The sequence below is a fragment of the Mesitornis unicolor genome, unplaced genomic scaffold, assembly GCF_000695765.1.
Source record: "Mesitornis unicolor isolate BGI_N332 unplaced genomic scaffold, ASM69576v1 scaffold32497, whole genome shotgun sequence".
Taxonomy (NCBI): Eukaryota; Metazoa; Chordata; class Aves; order Mesitornithiformes; family Mesitornithidae; genus Mesitornis; species Mesitornis unicolor.
In genome coordinates this window covers 11,661-28,265 of record NW_010196312.1, presented here as the reverse complement: position 1 = coordinate 28,265, position 16,605 = coordinate 11,661, and the positions used below count along the sequence as shown (strand labels likewise).

The window sequence follows — 16,605 nt, the reverse complement described above, 5'->3', positions numbered from 1 at the left end:
GGAGCGGGGGGGCAGTGAGCGGCGGAGCGCAGCCACCCCGCAGAGGAGGAGGGCGACCCGGGTACCTGCTCCGCATCGCCGGCTGCCTGCATGGCTCCCGGGCACTCCGGAGACCGGGGGTGCTGCTGCTGCTGAGCAACGATACCGGGCTCGAAACTAAACCTCAACTTCCCACAGCAAGCGAGGATGGCAACACCGCTGGGGCTTTGGAGCTGCCAACTGAGCCAGGGACCCTGGGTTTTGGTTGCCACTGTCTAATCAATGGGAGTAAAATGGAATTTCTTACCTGGGTTTTTCCTGCCTTGGTTCTACTGTGCACCCAGGAGCACAGGTGTATCAGGTAAGAAAACACCTTCTCCTTCTCTCTTAGGCTGGCCTCAGGCAGCCGCTCTTTGGGGTGGCTGGGGTGCAGGATGCCAGCTCTGGCTGTAGCTCCCACACCACTCTTGCCCAGGGATGCTCCCCATTTAAGGGCTATAGCTGCTTGAGTGCATGTTCAGTAGAAAAAGGGGTCTTGACTGAAGAGTTTCCTCAATGTGCTCCATTTTTTATTATCATTATTATTTCTTTCCTCTTTTTCTAGCAGAAGATGCAGTTCTGCCAACTGAGCAGCAGTTTCTCAGGTTAATCCCAGGGTGTGTTTTTAACAGGATGCCTGTGGAAGCCTTTTCCCGAGGGCACTTACTTTAAATTGGGGGCAACGACTTTTCATAATGGCACTGCACATCCCAGCACAGCCTCATCCCTGTAAACAGCTCTGTAGGGGGCCTGCTTGAACACAAACTCTTCCATAAAACGCAGCACAAGCAGTGGGGTACCAGCTGAACATCTTTGCTTAGGGCCTCCATAGGCACAATTAAAACACCCAAAATACAGACATTCCTTTCTAACATGTTCATTAAGTCTCCTGAACTTGAGGTACGAGGAAGAGGCTGGCAGAGATCTTAGATAAAAGCGTTTGAAGAACACCAACCATTCCTTAAAATAATAAATGGAAAAGATCTATGTTTGCAGTTCTCAGTCACATTTATTCTGAAGGTGTTAGCTAGGCAACCAGCTATGCTCTCTATATATTCCCTCCAGATCTGGGGGCTGTATGTGGAGAAAGCTTGCCATGATTATGCAATGAAAATAGAAGGGGGAGTAAAAAAAGGACTTGCTGCATGTAAAAACATGCCTACATCATCCAGAGGAGGGATGGCTGTGGCATTAAAGGGGTCTTCCTACGTCTACTTTATAGACATTATTAATAGCTCCAGGGGAGTACGAGCAGCAAAGCGCTAACTGTACTAAGGCGTAATATTGCTGTTGTAGTTTTTGGAATTGGTGAGATCTGATTTTTGAGCTGATCTTGCATTTGAGGACCTTGAAGCACCCCATGGTGCTCCCTGTGACCTTGAATCTCTTACGCAGGGTCAGATCCTGACACCCTCATGCTCACCCTGAAGCAATCCAGTGTTGCAGTGAAGGCAGAGAAAATACTGCTCAGGACCTAGGGGCTTCAGGATCTTACCCGTAATTTCAATGATCCTGTTCCTCTCTCTCTGCACTTGGGCTGGCATGAAGTATTTTGGTTGAAAAGTGGTGTTTGAGTATAAAAGAAGGGGAAAAAAGAATTTTAAGGAAGAGTCAGCCTTCTTGGCCTCTGTCTTCAAGATCTGTTTCTAGGCACAGCAACTGCCAGGAATCATGCAACCTAGAATTTGTGGGATAAATTCTTTCTATTTGGATTAATTACCTAGGAACTTTACTTTCTTCCCCTGGTTGCACAACAGTGATTAGTTGTTTGTTAGAAATATATATAAATACTCATGGCAGAGAGTAAGGCAAGGCAAATTCTGGCTGGTGAGATTCCAGCTGTTCGGTTTGCAGCAGTTTTCCAAATATGCCAAAGTGTAAACCAGCCAATGGTCGAAGGAAGCTGCACTCTTTTGTACATCAGGTTTCTCAAGAGTCAGAATTCAGCGTGGCTATGGCAGAACAACATTAATCTTGTAAAAGTGAGTAACCTGGCTCATAAGTTAAACAGAACTAAACCAAAATGCCTCAGTAATGTTACTCAGACATAGATAACCTACGAAATAATTCCCCTTGTAAGGACCCAAGAAGCACATTAACTTCCTTGTCCTGCTTCCTAGGACTTCTGTAATATGACATTACATGGAATTATTTTTTGTAAGTGATGCTTTCATGAAGAGCAGTATTTTATTGATAATGTGGTTTTATGATAGCTGCCAATAGGTGCATTTTATTGCTCTGATTTTGTTTTCCACTTGTAATGTGATCCATGGTTGTGATGGCAGAGCCCATCCAACACCAAGTTCTCTGCTTGTGAGTTCAAGGGACTGCACGCTCACAGGTGTGAGCAAAACCGTGCTCCAAAAAGGAAAACATTGCAGCAAGTTCTGAGCTCAGCAGCACGACATAGGACTTCCCAAAGGCAAAACTACCTCTTAAAATGATGGTCAGGTTTGGCAGAGGGAAGCAGGGAATACATGCAGCTTTGAATATCCTTTCAGGGTGCTTTAAGAGCTGTATTTGAAGCAATTTCTCTGTCATGTGTGCTATTTGACTGAAGTGAATGAGTCAAATTCAACCAAAGTCAGCACATCTGACTTATGCCAGGGCTGTTTTCAGGTAAACATTTTTTAAAAGTAGGATTTTTGGCCTGCTTGAGGCAGTGATTAGTGGCAAGAAATTTGGTATTTGTATGACTGACAGCTCTTTGGGACAAGGACTGTAGCTTCCACAATTTTATCAGAGTTTGATATGCTCTGGATGCTGCCATAATAAATGTGTCACAGTGAGTGAGATCATCTGCTGAAATACAAGTAGAGAAATATTTCTTCATTTGCGTGGGGAAAGAATACCATTGATGGGAGGTTTGGGGTGTGTGTCCGTACCTTGTAATTCTTTACCGAAAGAGATTTTAATTCTCTAAAAAGAGATGTATCTTTTCTATTTAAGATTCTACTACGTTAAATGACTTTTGTACATTTGCATACAATTGTTCTTGTGCTGTGTGTCTCCCTCAGCCTTTTACTTCTATTCAGGGTGACAGAACAGCTTTAACATGTGAATATATGCGAAGAGTGGTCCATTTTCTATAGCTTAAAACACACAGAGAGAAAATAAGGGCTTTTACATTCAGAAGGTTGCCATGAATTAAGCCTAATGCTTTTTCAATTACATTTCAAAATACAAAACATATTCACAGTAAGCTTCACTTAGAGCCAGGAATGGCAGATGGGAAGGACACACACACTGCTCCGGATAATCCTGGAGTTTGACAGAGCCCACATTGGTCACTGACCCTGCAGGATATTCCTTGTCTTTTTCCCAAGAAAGTTTTCTGGAGTGGCAATGGCATCCGGGACATTTATCTCCAAAAGATTATCTCAAAGAAAATAAAATGTTCTTCATCCTAGTCCTCGGTATCAGCCAGACTGGTATCCCCATCCGCCAGGTTAAAAGATTCCTATAACAACTACGTCACAGGCCCATGAAGAATCAGGTTAGCAGATTTAAAGAGGAAACAGGAGGCAATAAAAGTGATTTCCCACATCTTACTGCTATACGTTTGTCAAAAGGTTGGCACACTCCCCTACAAGTGTGACCTAAAATCAGTATCTGTCTCCTTGGCCACTGACTTAAAGATGCTGCTGAGTTTTTGGCACTGCTGTGCAAAAAATAATATTGCTTATGTTATCCCTTGTTCAGCTGCTGTAGTGCCCTCATTCACACAGAACATACAGATCACCTCTTTCCTTGGTGTAATTTAAAGACTAGATTTTTTTCTAGTAATATTGATAAATTTCTAGCAACCATTTTCAAGCAGCGGCCTGGAAGATCGTGAAGTGAGGCTAATACCTCACTTGCCTGACACGCGTGTGCTGTCCAAGTTGATAGATGCTTCTCCTCCAGATCAGTCCCAATTAGCAGAATGCAATGGTCCTGTCAGCTTGGATAAAAAGGATTTTGGGGATATATGCACTGCTTATTCTAGAGCTGAGAGTACTTGGCTCTGAAAGAGATGCATTGCTTCGTCATTTGAGAGTCATTGCTTGGAGTTGCTGTCTCTAACCTGCGTCAAGGACACTTTGTTAGGCAAAGAAGAACTTCATGGCTTTGCCAGGTTTATCAGTGGTGATTTCCCATCAGAACCGACTATTCTTTTCATAGTTTAAGCAGCAATAATCTGTTTTCTGCTGCTAACAACAAGCTCTGTTGAAGTTCTCACAATGTTTAAACTCCAGGTATGGACAGATGCAAACATATTCTCCAGAATATCTGCTTGAAATGAGATGTGTACGGAGTCAGAGTGTAGATGAGAAATCATCTTTTTTGGCTTCAGGTTTGGGAATGACTTCCAGAGTGCTATTACTACCCAGGACTTGCCATTCAGTCAGCCAGGCACCCCACTCCGGCCTGGTGCGAAGTAAAGATAAGCTTTTTGATGAGTTGTTCTGCCCCTTGAATATTACAAATCAATAGCTTAATTTTACAAAGTCCTTTTCTTACTAAAACAAGCTTTACAGCAGCTTATGTCAGGAAGTGAAGTTGCTGAATCAACTAAGAGTAGTTTCCTTTCTTTTCATCTTTACTGCTTACACCATGAAACGTTAATCCCTTCCAATGCATCTTTTCTCTGCTGGTCTTCCTTTTTCAGGTACCATAAATGAATAATATTTTAGGCCACATATAATCTCAACTGCTTATCAAGGATGAATGAAATTCTCCCACCACCCTTCATATAACTTTAAAGCACTAGAGCTGATGTACAGAAGTCTAGAGGAATAGCTCAAAGGAGTTACCAAAAACTGGCCTGTAAAGTGCCACGAAAGTAAAGGTCTGCTTTCCAAAGTCATCATTTTTTACTGTTCTCTCTGCTAATATTCCCACTTCTGTCTTCACCAGATAAATAAGAAACTAAAATATCATAGGTGCATTCTTGAGTTTGTTATTCCTGCGTTCTCGCAATATTCTGAAGGGACAAAAAAAGAGGGGAATGGGAGATTTCTTTGAGTATCTCGGAGCCATTCTGCGCACACCGTGCCAGTGTGTGAGAACGACAGTAACCGAGTAAGAGTCGTTGTGGTGTCCACTTCAAAGAAATTTAGAAATGAACCCGTAGTACAAACATCAGCAAAGTAAATCTAGCCATTAAATTATTTCAGCTGTAATACTTTAATAACTCTCACTGGTATTAAGTCCGTATAGCTCCACTAACTTCAACGCATTCGTTACACTGATGATCTGACCCTAAGGCTTTATTAATAATAGAAACAAGACTAATTTTAATTGTGTCATGGATATTTAAGTAAAACTCCCTCTAGATTGTAATCTGCTTAAAACACATGGCAAGCTGCAGCCCACAGTTTTTAACCAAGCTCTCATGTTTTTAACTTCCTCTTAGCTCTATGGCTCTCCTTAATGCCATTAAACAGAACACTGACGCAGGATAACTGCTGCACGCTGTAAATACTGTTTAAAAAGAGGTGAGGCTCCTGGCAGCTCTTACAGTGACATTTCTTCTCTCATAGCAAGTGACTGGTTCTGAGTTACCTGGGGATGAGTTCTCAATGCACACAAGTAGCAGGACCTGTTGTGAAAGGGGAGCAGCAGAATTTCTGTTTATTCTTTTTCTGGGGTTGAGTACTCATAAATGTGCATGGTACTCTCATCTTACAACTCGTACTGAGCACTTCCATACTATTGTGTGTAGGAAGCACAAGGTTGATTCTCCTATCTCACAGGTAGGGCACTACAGTGCAGTCACCTCCTGACTTGGGTACTGTTTCCAAAACATTTTCCAGAGCTTCCTGCGATTTTAGCAACAGGAGTTGAAAAGCTCCATCTTCTACTGAAAAGGCAAAGAGATTTGAGGCAGATATATTCATTCAAGTGTACTCTAGGTATTTAACTATGAGAAGACATAAAGTATCATTCTTTACTATGAAAGGAGCTCCAATATTGTACTGATTAGAGGTACCATTACATATTGTGGCTGAGACTTACAAGTTACAAACAAGTACATTTTGAAACAAAATACTTTCAGCATAGTCTCATATTCTCTAATCTGGCAAGGCCTTAACTGAATTAAACTTGGGTACTGTTTCCAAAACATTTTCCAGAGCTTCCTGCGATTTTAGCAACAGGAGTTGAAAAGCTCCATCTTCTACTGAAAAGGCAAAGAGATTTGAGGCAGATATATTCATTCAAGTGTACTCTAGGTATTTAACTATGAGAAGACATAAAGTATCATTCTTTACTATGAAAGGAGCTCCGATATTGTACTGATTAGAGGTACCATTACATATTGTGACTGAGACTTACAAACAAGTACATTTTGAAACAAATTACTTTCAGCATAGTCTCATTCTCTAATCTGGCAAGGCCTTAATTGAATTAAAATAAACTGTTTTCTGTATTAACTAATAGCCTTAGTATTTCCAGAAATAGGGTAGGGAATGTAAAAGAAAAGAAATGAAAGTGTTTCTGAACTGCAGCGTTTGATGGTATTGCAGAAGAAAGCCAGAGCTTAGCATCTGGATCTTGCCAAGTATTATGAAACTATACTGTCATTTAAGTAAATACTGACAGTTGGATGATTGAAAGACCAGCACATAGCAGCAGTCTGGTAGAATGAAGTATTTATATAGCTGATGAGACCCAATAAAAAAAGAAAAACCTCTGTCAAGTTTACTTATAAATCTTCAAAGCCCTTGTCTAAATCAGTTATGTTATTCTGATTTATGTAGCTGAAAATATGGCTCTGAGTCTTCCAAGATCCTTACTCAGAAGAGATTTAGGAACCTGAGAAATATCTGGGAGAGGCACTTGAGATGAACATACAGCAGTGTGCTCATGGCAAGGAAACACAAATGCAATTTAATATACATCCCCAAAGTTAAGATTTTGCTGTGAACTAATGAAGTTTCACTTTGGAGCAGGGTCCCTGTGCTTTCAGGTCACTTAAGCTTTGACAGCTCTGTTAGTGCAGGTTTTCAGTGGCTCTGCTGCTCAGAACTGACATTTATACCCTGCAATCCCAGAACTCTCCTTCCTTTTATGACTGGGGCAATCAAAGATTTTTCTTTCAGTCCCCTGTGAGAAGAAGAGTTGGTTATTGCAGGATACTCTGCTCCCGTGTTAGCAGTAACTGCATGCACTGAGCTGACTGCCCAGAGTGGCATATTTTGGAGAGAAAAACCGCGTGCTTTATGTGGGTCAATGTCGCATGAACACCCTAAGAAAGTTATGTAAGTACCAGGGCAGAACATGTTTGTGGTGTATTGCTCTGCAGCCTCTCACCGATGTTACTAGTGATATATGTCTATCAAATGCCACATTTATTGCTGGACTCAGTAGAAGATGCTAAAACAATGCTCAGACAGCTCTGATAGGGTGCTTGCATTCAGATACAGGCCCTCTCAAACCACTGGGAGGTTTTCTTGTTGCAAACAGTTGTGGTAGACGTTGTCACTGTCCTTCATTTATCTGTTCCTGTCACGTCAGTCACAGCGCTGGCATGAGGAATCGTGTGAGCAGGCCCAGATCTGCTTCAAACGAAGTCTGCCAGCTCAGTTTAAAAAGTCAGTGAAGACCATGTAAGCTTGCCTTTGCTTATCAGGTATTATGGAATACCCACGTAACTGCTTGTACAGTTAAGGAGAGTTGAGGAGCTGGCATCTGCCAAGTGTGGAAAATCACAGCGAGAAACTGTGCTGATGTCTTCAAGGAGCACCACTGGATCAGAAAGAAGCACATGCACAGCAGTTGAGAGATGGAGCCCTACTTCTGGGAGGGGGACGGGGCCATGCTGCACAAACCTTGGTTTCCCTCACGCTTTCTTCATGTTTCTAGATCTTTCTTTTCCTACTGTTTTTTTTTTGAAAAGAAAAAACATTACCATGTACATGCTTGTATTTCAGAAAGAGGCCACAGTCTTCCCCAAAATATGTTTTGATTTAAACAGAAATATCTGAAATGCTTTTCCCATCTATATACAGGATCTTTCCACTGAATTACCAATATAGCTGATTATACTGTAGGTGGTGTCTGGTGTAAAAGAAGTCAATGTCTTCCATTTTCTGTTATTTTTTTTCCACTCGTAAACGTGGCAAAGTTTTAAAAGCTACTTATTCTCTTTACCTAGAGCTATGAATGACATCGGAGATTACATAGGTTCCAACATCGAAATATCCTGGTTACCCAACCTGGATGATTTAATGAAAGGGTATGCACGTAATTTCAGGCCTGGGATTGGAGGTGAGGCTTTTCAGAGTAATGTCTCTCTTGTTTCTTACCCTAATCCTTCTATCCTGTGGTGTTCGTGTGAACTTCATCCTCCCCATGATTAGAAGCCTGTGGTTGTCTATTACTTGGATACTGGAAATAATAACAATCAACAATTTGCTTGATCTTGAAAAAAGACTGTACAGCAGAATTAGCAACACGGTCTTCTTGCTGTTACAATTCTTAAATCACTGGTTTTCAGTTTTGAATTACGTTAAGTGGCCATAATTTCTGCATTTGCTTGAAGTCGTGCTATCTGAAACAAGATGATGTGGTTCCCAGAAGGGACTCCATGATTTGCAGTAGCTGTGATTGTATCTCACGTCCTTCATCACTGAAGCAAGGTGTTCTGTTGAAAATTGAGGACACAATCTATAAAAGATTTAAATCTCTAGCTTTAAGGTAGATTTTTACCTGGAAAGTGTACTTTATAACGGAAAACACTTCTATGAATTCACTCCGTATGAAAGAATTAACAGTTGTGGGTCAGCTATATTTTTATAAGTACTGTGATGATGTCAGTCACCCCATTCAGACATTTTTTCTCAGGTCCTCCTGTTAACGTCGCTCTTGCAATTGAAGTAGCCAGCATTGACCACATCTCAGAAGTGAACATGGTACGTTACCAGTTAAACCTACCGAGTTGTGAACGTATGCACTGCAATGACAGAAAGTGTAGAAAATTAACTAAATAGAGAGATGCTTGGTGCCCAACGTGTTTGGAGTGGAGAAATTGCCACAAGAAGATACTGCAGAGAACAAACGTTGTATCTGAAGGCACAGGCAGAGTCCCTTCTGCAGACATTGGCAATTACAGGAATCCCACCAAACTTTGACTTTCCCCCCCTTACAGATGCATAACTTCACCTGACTTTTTAATCTTTGTTTTTAAAACCCTTCAAAAACAGAAGTTGTACTTGTGGAGATAACTAAAGTGATTTTCTTCATTAAGACATATGCAACTCTTGCAACATATTATAGATAACACTGCCATTGAATCACCTGTTGATATCATGGGTTTATCCATGGCAGCAGCATATGACTGAAATGAAAATGCTTGGGCAGCTCTCTGGTTGACTGAATATACAAATACTTATTTGCACAGGAAACAGGTAATACATTTCTAGGTTAATACAATGATTTTTGACCAAGTTTCAAGGCATTATTGTGTTTGTTTAGCATCACTTTTTAATTGGGATTTCTGTTGTCCTAGGAATATACCATGACGGTGTTTTTGCACCAGAGCTGGCGAGATGACCGTCTGTCTTACAACCACACCAACGAAACTCTGGGCTTAGACAGCCGCTTTGTGGACAAGCTCTGGTTGCCAGACACTTTCATAGTAAATGCCAAGTCTGCCTGGTTCCATGATGTGACTGTGGAAAACAAACTCATCAGGCTGCAGCCAGACGGAGTCATCTTATACAGCATCAGGTGAGTGAGAAAGAGTGCAGGTGTGCTGTATTCATGTATGTAAACTTATTATACTGTATTCATGTATTGACTTTTTGAACAGACTACAACAGCTTTCCTAGGATGATTTCCTAAAATACTTATTAATTTAAAATGGAAGAAAGTACTGGTGACCCCTATCAGAGATGTCTTTGCTTTACAAGGATTACACTGCCAAGAAAGCATCTGTGGCAACACTAACACATTTCCCACTGCATAATCACTGATCACTTTCAGAATTTATTTAATGGGAGACCAGCATCTCGTAACTGTTTGGTCACCAGGCAAGGAGATGCTGAATACACAGCAAAGATTCTGGTCTCCGCTCTCTCACTGTTTTCCAAGGGAACTATGAGCCTGATTTAGGCTCAGCTTCCCCATCTTGCAAACAGAGAAAGTAGTATTTCCTCACTTGGGAAGAGTGTTCTTGCTAGAACTCAGTGACTATATTTAAAGTTAATTGTGTAATGTTCTAAAAATTAATGAGTGTGCACTTCTGAAATTGTAAGTCCAAAGTCACCCTTAAGGTACTGTCAGAGATCTTTGGGACAGTGGAAGGGAGTAGATTTAACTCAGAAAAGCCCATTTTATCATCAGAAGTAGCTGAAGCATCCTCTGACACTGGACAAGTCATTTGGCCTTTCTTTAATTTCCCCCCACCTTTGGGTTTCCCGCAGACTTAGTAAAGACAATAGCTGTAAGGATTCTGAAAATAGTTTCCTGTATTAGTATTAAGGTTTCAGAGGTTCCCATTTAGTTGTTGAATTTTGAGGAAAAGGCTCTATCTGAATGTAACTGACTGGTGTTCATGTTGCTCGGAACAGGATTACCTCAACCGTGGCCTGTGACATGGACCTTTCCAAGTATCCTATGGATGAGCAAGAATGCATGCTGGATCTGGAGAGCTGTAAGGGCTGAGTAGAGTGTTTCATACAGTCTGTATTTTGTTTAAAGCCTGCATACATGGTACTTAGCTTGCTGGAGTTTGTTGGAATGATTCTGCTTTAGTCAAGGATGTAAGGGATGCCTTAGGATTTAGAAATAAAGGGTACAAACATGAATCCCTTCATCCTCTGTGCTGGGCATTAGACTCTGGACTTTTCAGTGCCAGTTCAGCTCTGATCCAATTCAAAAGGCTAGGATTTAATTTAGTGAAGATGAACAACCTACAGTCCTGCTGACGAATGTCTGGAACTTTGTGCTTCATGTAAAACCCAGAGCAGTTGTGACAGTCACTGGCATTACTGAGCTTTGCATCAAATCCAGTGAGAAAAAGTGGAGAAGCCCACAGGCAAAATTTGATGTGTGACTTTTTCTTTATGTGAAAACAGGAAAAAGAAAGAATTCCCTGCTTTTAATGAACACCATTGTGACTAACCCTCACGTAGCTGCTTCACTTGCCTAGGCATTCCTGGATCTGTTACACAGAAATCCATCAGAATACTGCATGGATTGGCTTAAACTCATTTGTACTCACAAAAAATGAGTGAAGAATGAATTTACCATTTGTCCAACCTGTATTTTTTCTATGATCAGCATCTAATTCTCAGGGGCATTAATACTTTTAAATTAAATTCACCACTGTCACAAGCAGGGGCCACCCAATCAATGGCAATGAATCTGGCCTTTTGGGGCTTTTCTATCAAGGAGTCTGCAGGTCCTGAGGGTTGCAGAGGTGTATGAATAGCAGCCTCTGAGCACATTCACTGGCCTATTGATGCAAGCATCTCATTTTCTTTTATAGCACTGACTTTGTTTTCTAGGCAATTAACCACAATACTATTTTATCCTGTCAAAAATAGCAATCTACAGTTTTACTTATGCAATCACCAAATGCAGAGGCAGCAGGCAGTGAACCAGCAATCAGTTCTCTCGCCCAGCAAGTTCTGCAGGGAGCTTTGGTGGTGGCTGTTGAATTTTTTAATTGAATTTCAATGTTTTCATTTCAGTGAAACAAACATGTAGAAATAAAGCCTCATTAAATGAATGAACGGTTTGGTAGCAAGTTGTCCATTAACAGCAAAACTAGCAAAGATCGATTTGCTAGGGATTTGCGTATCAGATAAATCCCCTCATACACATCTCCCCCTACTCTCACGTCCCTGGTGCCCTGCATCTCTCCCTAGCAGTTATCATCCAGCTGCCACCATGCCAAACTGCAGCCTTTAGCAGCTGATACCCAAGGTGATGTAAATCTAGCTGATAGACAGAGCTGCAGTACAGAATTACACTTATCTGTCTTCACTAGGATAGACATAGATTAGTTTAGTAGTAATTTTCTGTTACAGACAGAAATTTCTGTGACTCTCGGATCCATGCAAGTGCAGGGGTACGTAAGCTAGTTTGAATACTACGGTAAGAGTTACTCTAAGTGAGTAAGCAAATGAGCTTTTTGAGAGATAATTTGAATATTTCTCATAAGACTGAAGTGTGTCGTGCCATACCACATATTGCTAGTCAGTCTGAATCCACTTGGATTATTGTCCCTGTAAGAAAGCTGCTCCAGTGTGACACTGGCTATGCTATTGTTGCCAGGACAGTGAATTAACCAGACAATCACACCGTGTTTGCAATGGGACCCACGAAAATCAACATAGCACAGGAAGCAGAGGACTTCCATGATGAGTCCTCTAAGTTCTTAATTTCTTCCTCAAACTTTGTGTTTATTTAGCGTTTTTTTGGCAGATGGCTACTCTTCAGAGGACATCGTCTACCACTGGTCAGAAAACCAGGACGAGATCCATGGGCTGGACAAGCTGCAGCTTGCTCAATTCACAATTACCAATTACCAGTTCACAACCGAAATGATGAACTTCAAATCTGGTAACAGGATCTGTCTTCACTTCAGGGACAGTATCTCACCTTTTCCTGCATAGGGAAACCTCCTGTATCTATAACAGAAAATCCTTCTTCTTAACTAATTCAGAAATCGCTCAGGTTTCTTATAAGGGTTTTCTTTAACTCAGACTTGCAAAAAAATGCCAGCCTTTGCAGAGCCTTTGGGTAGCCACTGTACAATATTATGTCCTTTAGCTCTGTATGTTTGACAAAATACTGCATGGAGTTACCAGACAGCACTTGAGAAAAACCACTTGAGGTATAGCTTATATAGCTCACACTTTCTTGACCTAATTTGCAATTTCGGATACAGAAAAATTTCCATTAGCCCTGGTGTTATAAAGCTTATGACGTACAGTCAGAGCACGCTAATTCTATCCAGTAGAAGTCGGTGGTGTGTATGCGCTATCACTGGGTGTATTGCAATGTTTGTAAAATCCTGCTGATTTTTCATCCTCTTTCATGTATTCAGATTCTCATTTATGCTGCACATCTCCTCTAAGCTCATTTTTGAGTTTGAAATTAACTTGGCCTTTTAAAAAATCTAAATTTAGTATCTGGAGGACTTTCTACAGCAGATGATAAGACAGTACACATTTTTGAAGCAATACTGTTATTTGAGAAGACTCATGATTTTATTTTCAGATCTGGCATTGATATGACCTGAGACAAATCATTTGACCTATTCTTAGCTAACAGTGCTGAGGAGAACTGCAGTACCTTGTGCAGGGTTTATGAAGGCTAATTGAACAACAGTCAAAAAAGCTTTTTGTGATGGTTAAGAACGTAGATCTGTGTCATTATAGGAAATGTTATTTTGAGTATCAGTTTAACTGCAATTCACACACTTGGAGTCTTTCTTTGTCTGCTCTTTTTTCCAGCAGGGCAGTTTCCCAGGCTCAGTCTCCACTTCCACCTTCGGCGAAACCGAGGAGTTTACATCATTCAGTCTTATGTTCCTTCTATCTTACTGGTGGCCATGTCCTGGGTATCCTTCTGGATCAGTCAGTCAGCTGTGCCTGCCAGAGTGTCATTAGGTAAAGTGGACAGTTTGGGGAACCAAAGTTGTGATTATGCTCTTTAATAATCTCCATTTTCCATGGAGGTGCATTTAGTGATACTATGTGTACATTTGCAGAAGAGAAGGTCCTTTAATAGATTTCCTTCATGTTGTAATTTCTGTCATGTTATCAGAGCAGCTGCCTCAGTAAAGAACAGAACATAACCATCTAAAGATGGTTAAAAGCAATAGTGAATGTGTGAAATAGTGGATGTATGAAAGAATTGATTTGAAGGAACTGGGACAGTGACAAAAAATGTTCCTAGAGCTCGTGGATCTGTTTGCCTGAGTAAGGGTTGCAAGTCCAGATGCAGAAGTTTTTGAGGGTTAAATCTTCTGCTTTCGTTTGCCCTATCTAGAACAAAACCAGGGACAACATGTTCAAATCTGCCTTAGTCATACAAATGCACAGCTTTTTACATGCTCTCCTATTTTGAAAACCGGAAGCCACGCTATGAAGGGGCTTCTACCGTGAAAATATTCCTCAGCTTCAGATTAGTAAATACACTTATTATAGTGTATACTGTGAAACCTAAAGTCAATTTTCTCACCCTGCGCTGCAGGTATAACTACTGTTCTTACTATGACTACGCTGATGGTCAGTGCCCGATCTTCGCTTCCACGAGCATCTGCCATCAAGGCTCTTGATGTTTACTTCTGGATTTGCTACGTGTTTGTCTTCGCTGCACTGGTAGAATACGCATTTGCACATTTCAATGCTGACTACATGAAAAAGCAAAAGAACAAGATAAAGGCAAGAAGGCAGAGTGGAGAGGTCAGTAAGTGCAATATTGTGAAAAACTTTGCAAAGGCAGTCACTCTGTATTACAACCTTTTTCTGTTATGGAAGCAAATTCTTCCACCCCTCTTAAAAAAAAAATCCTGGTTAATTCTTTTGTCACATTAATATGACAAGCAACCAAATGCAAGTGCTAATTTCCCCTTGCAGCATGGTTGGCACTGAAGACAACATATTCTTCCATGGTTAGTTGCTGTGTTTAAGATAGAAATGGAGAACATGAGCGAACGAGTAAGAAGAGAGGCAAAGTATGTCTTGAGTCAGATTTGTACATCTTACACTTTGAGAATAAATTCAGACCCTTTGATATTTGTGTAGTCCTCAGTGTAAGTTACTGTAACCTTGAGCTGCTCCTGTAGGGTCAGGGCAAAGCCATTCCAACAGTATTACATGAGGTGGGGAAGAAATGCTCAGCAGGCATTCTTTAGGAGCTGCTTCTGCTTCTGCTAAGACCCTAAAATGCTGTCAGCAAAACAAAAACTAGGTCTGTGGTCTTGAATTATGTCCCCTGGAGATTCCATTTTTTACACCTGAACTGCACATGGTAAATACAGATATAATTAGCAGGGATATAAGTTACGTAGATAAGAAGCCTAGTGAAATTGAACAAAGTAGTCTGTACATGAAATTTCTTCCAGAAACTCCAGATGGCTTTGCTGCTTTCTTTATGTACATACATGCATGTTAGTGATGAAGCATGGTGAATTAAGGAACTTTTTTTTTTGAACAATTCAGTTTTTAGTCCAGGCCTACGCATTTTTGAACTCTCGGGCACCTTGGGTATTATTTATGATTATTATTACTTCATTTTATTAAGCTGCAGGGGATACAACCGATCCATATTCATTTTCTGTCTCACCTCCACGTTCTCTCAGCTTTGACAAGAGCTGACATCCCCCTGCTGGCTTTGGCCCCAGGATGGGATAACTGTCTTCTTAAAGTCAGTCAATTATTTTCAGTCAGGAGGGCCTAAGCATGCTGTCTCAGTGGTGCCTCGGTAATTCAGAGCATGTAAAATTATAACCAGAATTTAGATGTGGTAGCAGAGTCTTGCAGCACTCCTTCTGCAAAGCAAGTGACAAATACCATACAGCGCTTCTGGATCTCCTAGGTTTTTCACCATGTCAGTGTCATGATGTAGCACGCTAACCTTGCCCTATAAATCACTGTTATAGGTTCTCCTCTTTCCTTTGCAGATAAATGTGAAGAACGCCATCGTTCTGTTTTCCCTTTCCATAGCTGGTGTGAACCAGGAACTGGCCATTTCCAACAGGCAGCACCGAATTCCCAGAAGCCTGCCTGGGTCGTATGGCACAATAGAAATAGAAACTGGAGAGACAAAACAGCAGCACATCATGAAACTGGATAAAAAGAGCGGGCTGAAGTCCCTCTTTAAGCCCATTGATGCTGACACCATTGATATATATGCCAGAGCCGTGTTCCCAGCAGCCTTTGCAGCAGTCAATGTTATATACTGGGTTGCATACACAATGTGAAAAAAAGAAAAAGAAAAATTCATGTGAAGAGCTACAAATTGAATGATACCTACAGACTAAAGAGCCCTTGCCAAAACTGTATTGATCCATTTCTTCTCAAAATATTTTCCAATGAGCTCAAAACCTTTCTAAAGCCAAGAAAGCCCTGCAATCAGTTCCTACTAGAAGCAGCAATTTATTACCGATCTGATTTGGTATAGTCATAACTGTATTCTGCCAAACAATCCCAGCTCCTTATTTCCTGTATTACCATGAGACAATTTTTCATATGTACATATTTACAGCAGAAGTTTAAATCTTAAATTGCCATGGTTTTCCTCCACTGTAAGTGTTGATCAGAAATGAAGATTTGGCTTTTCATACTCAGATCATTTACTTTTTTGTAACGGAAGAGCTAATTCCTCACTTCCACATCAGTATTTTTCTGCACCTGGCCTTCTGTGGGATGGTCTAAGTTTAACAGTAGTGGTAAAGTCGGAGTTTTTAATCATAAAAATCAAACAAAGCAGAAAGGAATAGAGTGGAGTGGAGGCTTTTTCTTAAATTATTAGTTGTCTTGGATAAAGTATTGAAAACATTTAAATGCTCTTAGTCACAGCATGAAATAAAAATATACTACATAAAATTCTACTGAATTGTTAATAATGACTGTATTACATTTT

At 40.8% G+C, this 16,605-nt stretch overlaps 1 protein-coding gene across 1 annotated transcript; it reads left to right on the top strand.

The window, feature by feature from the left end:
• Positions 1 to 52: 52 nt before the first annotated feature.
• On the top strand, positions 53 to 16,352 carry GABRD (gamma-aminobutyric acid (GABA) A receptor, delta). The gene is made up of 9 exons (XM_010188434.1): positions 53 to 340; positions 8,159 to 8,271; positions 8,848 to 8,915; positions 9,512 to 9,732; positions 10,575 to 10,657; positions 12,436 to 12,573; positions 13,470 to 13,625; positions 14,212 to 14,423; positions 15,644 to 16,352. Exons 1-9 carry the CDS (start codon positions 273 to 275, stop codon positions 15,941 to 15,943), a joined length of 1,359 nt encoding a protein of 452 aa, XP_010186736.1. The 5' UTR covers positions 53 to 272; the 3' UTR covers positions 15,944 to 16,352.
• The last annotated feature ends 253 nt before the right edge of the window (positions 16,353 to 16,605 follow it).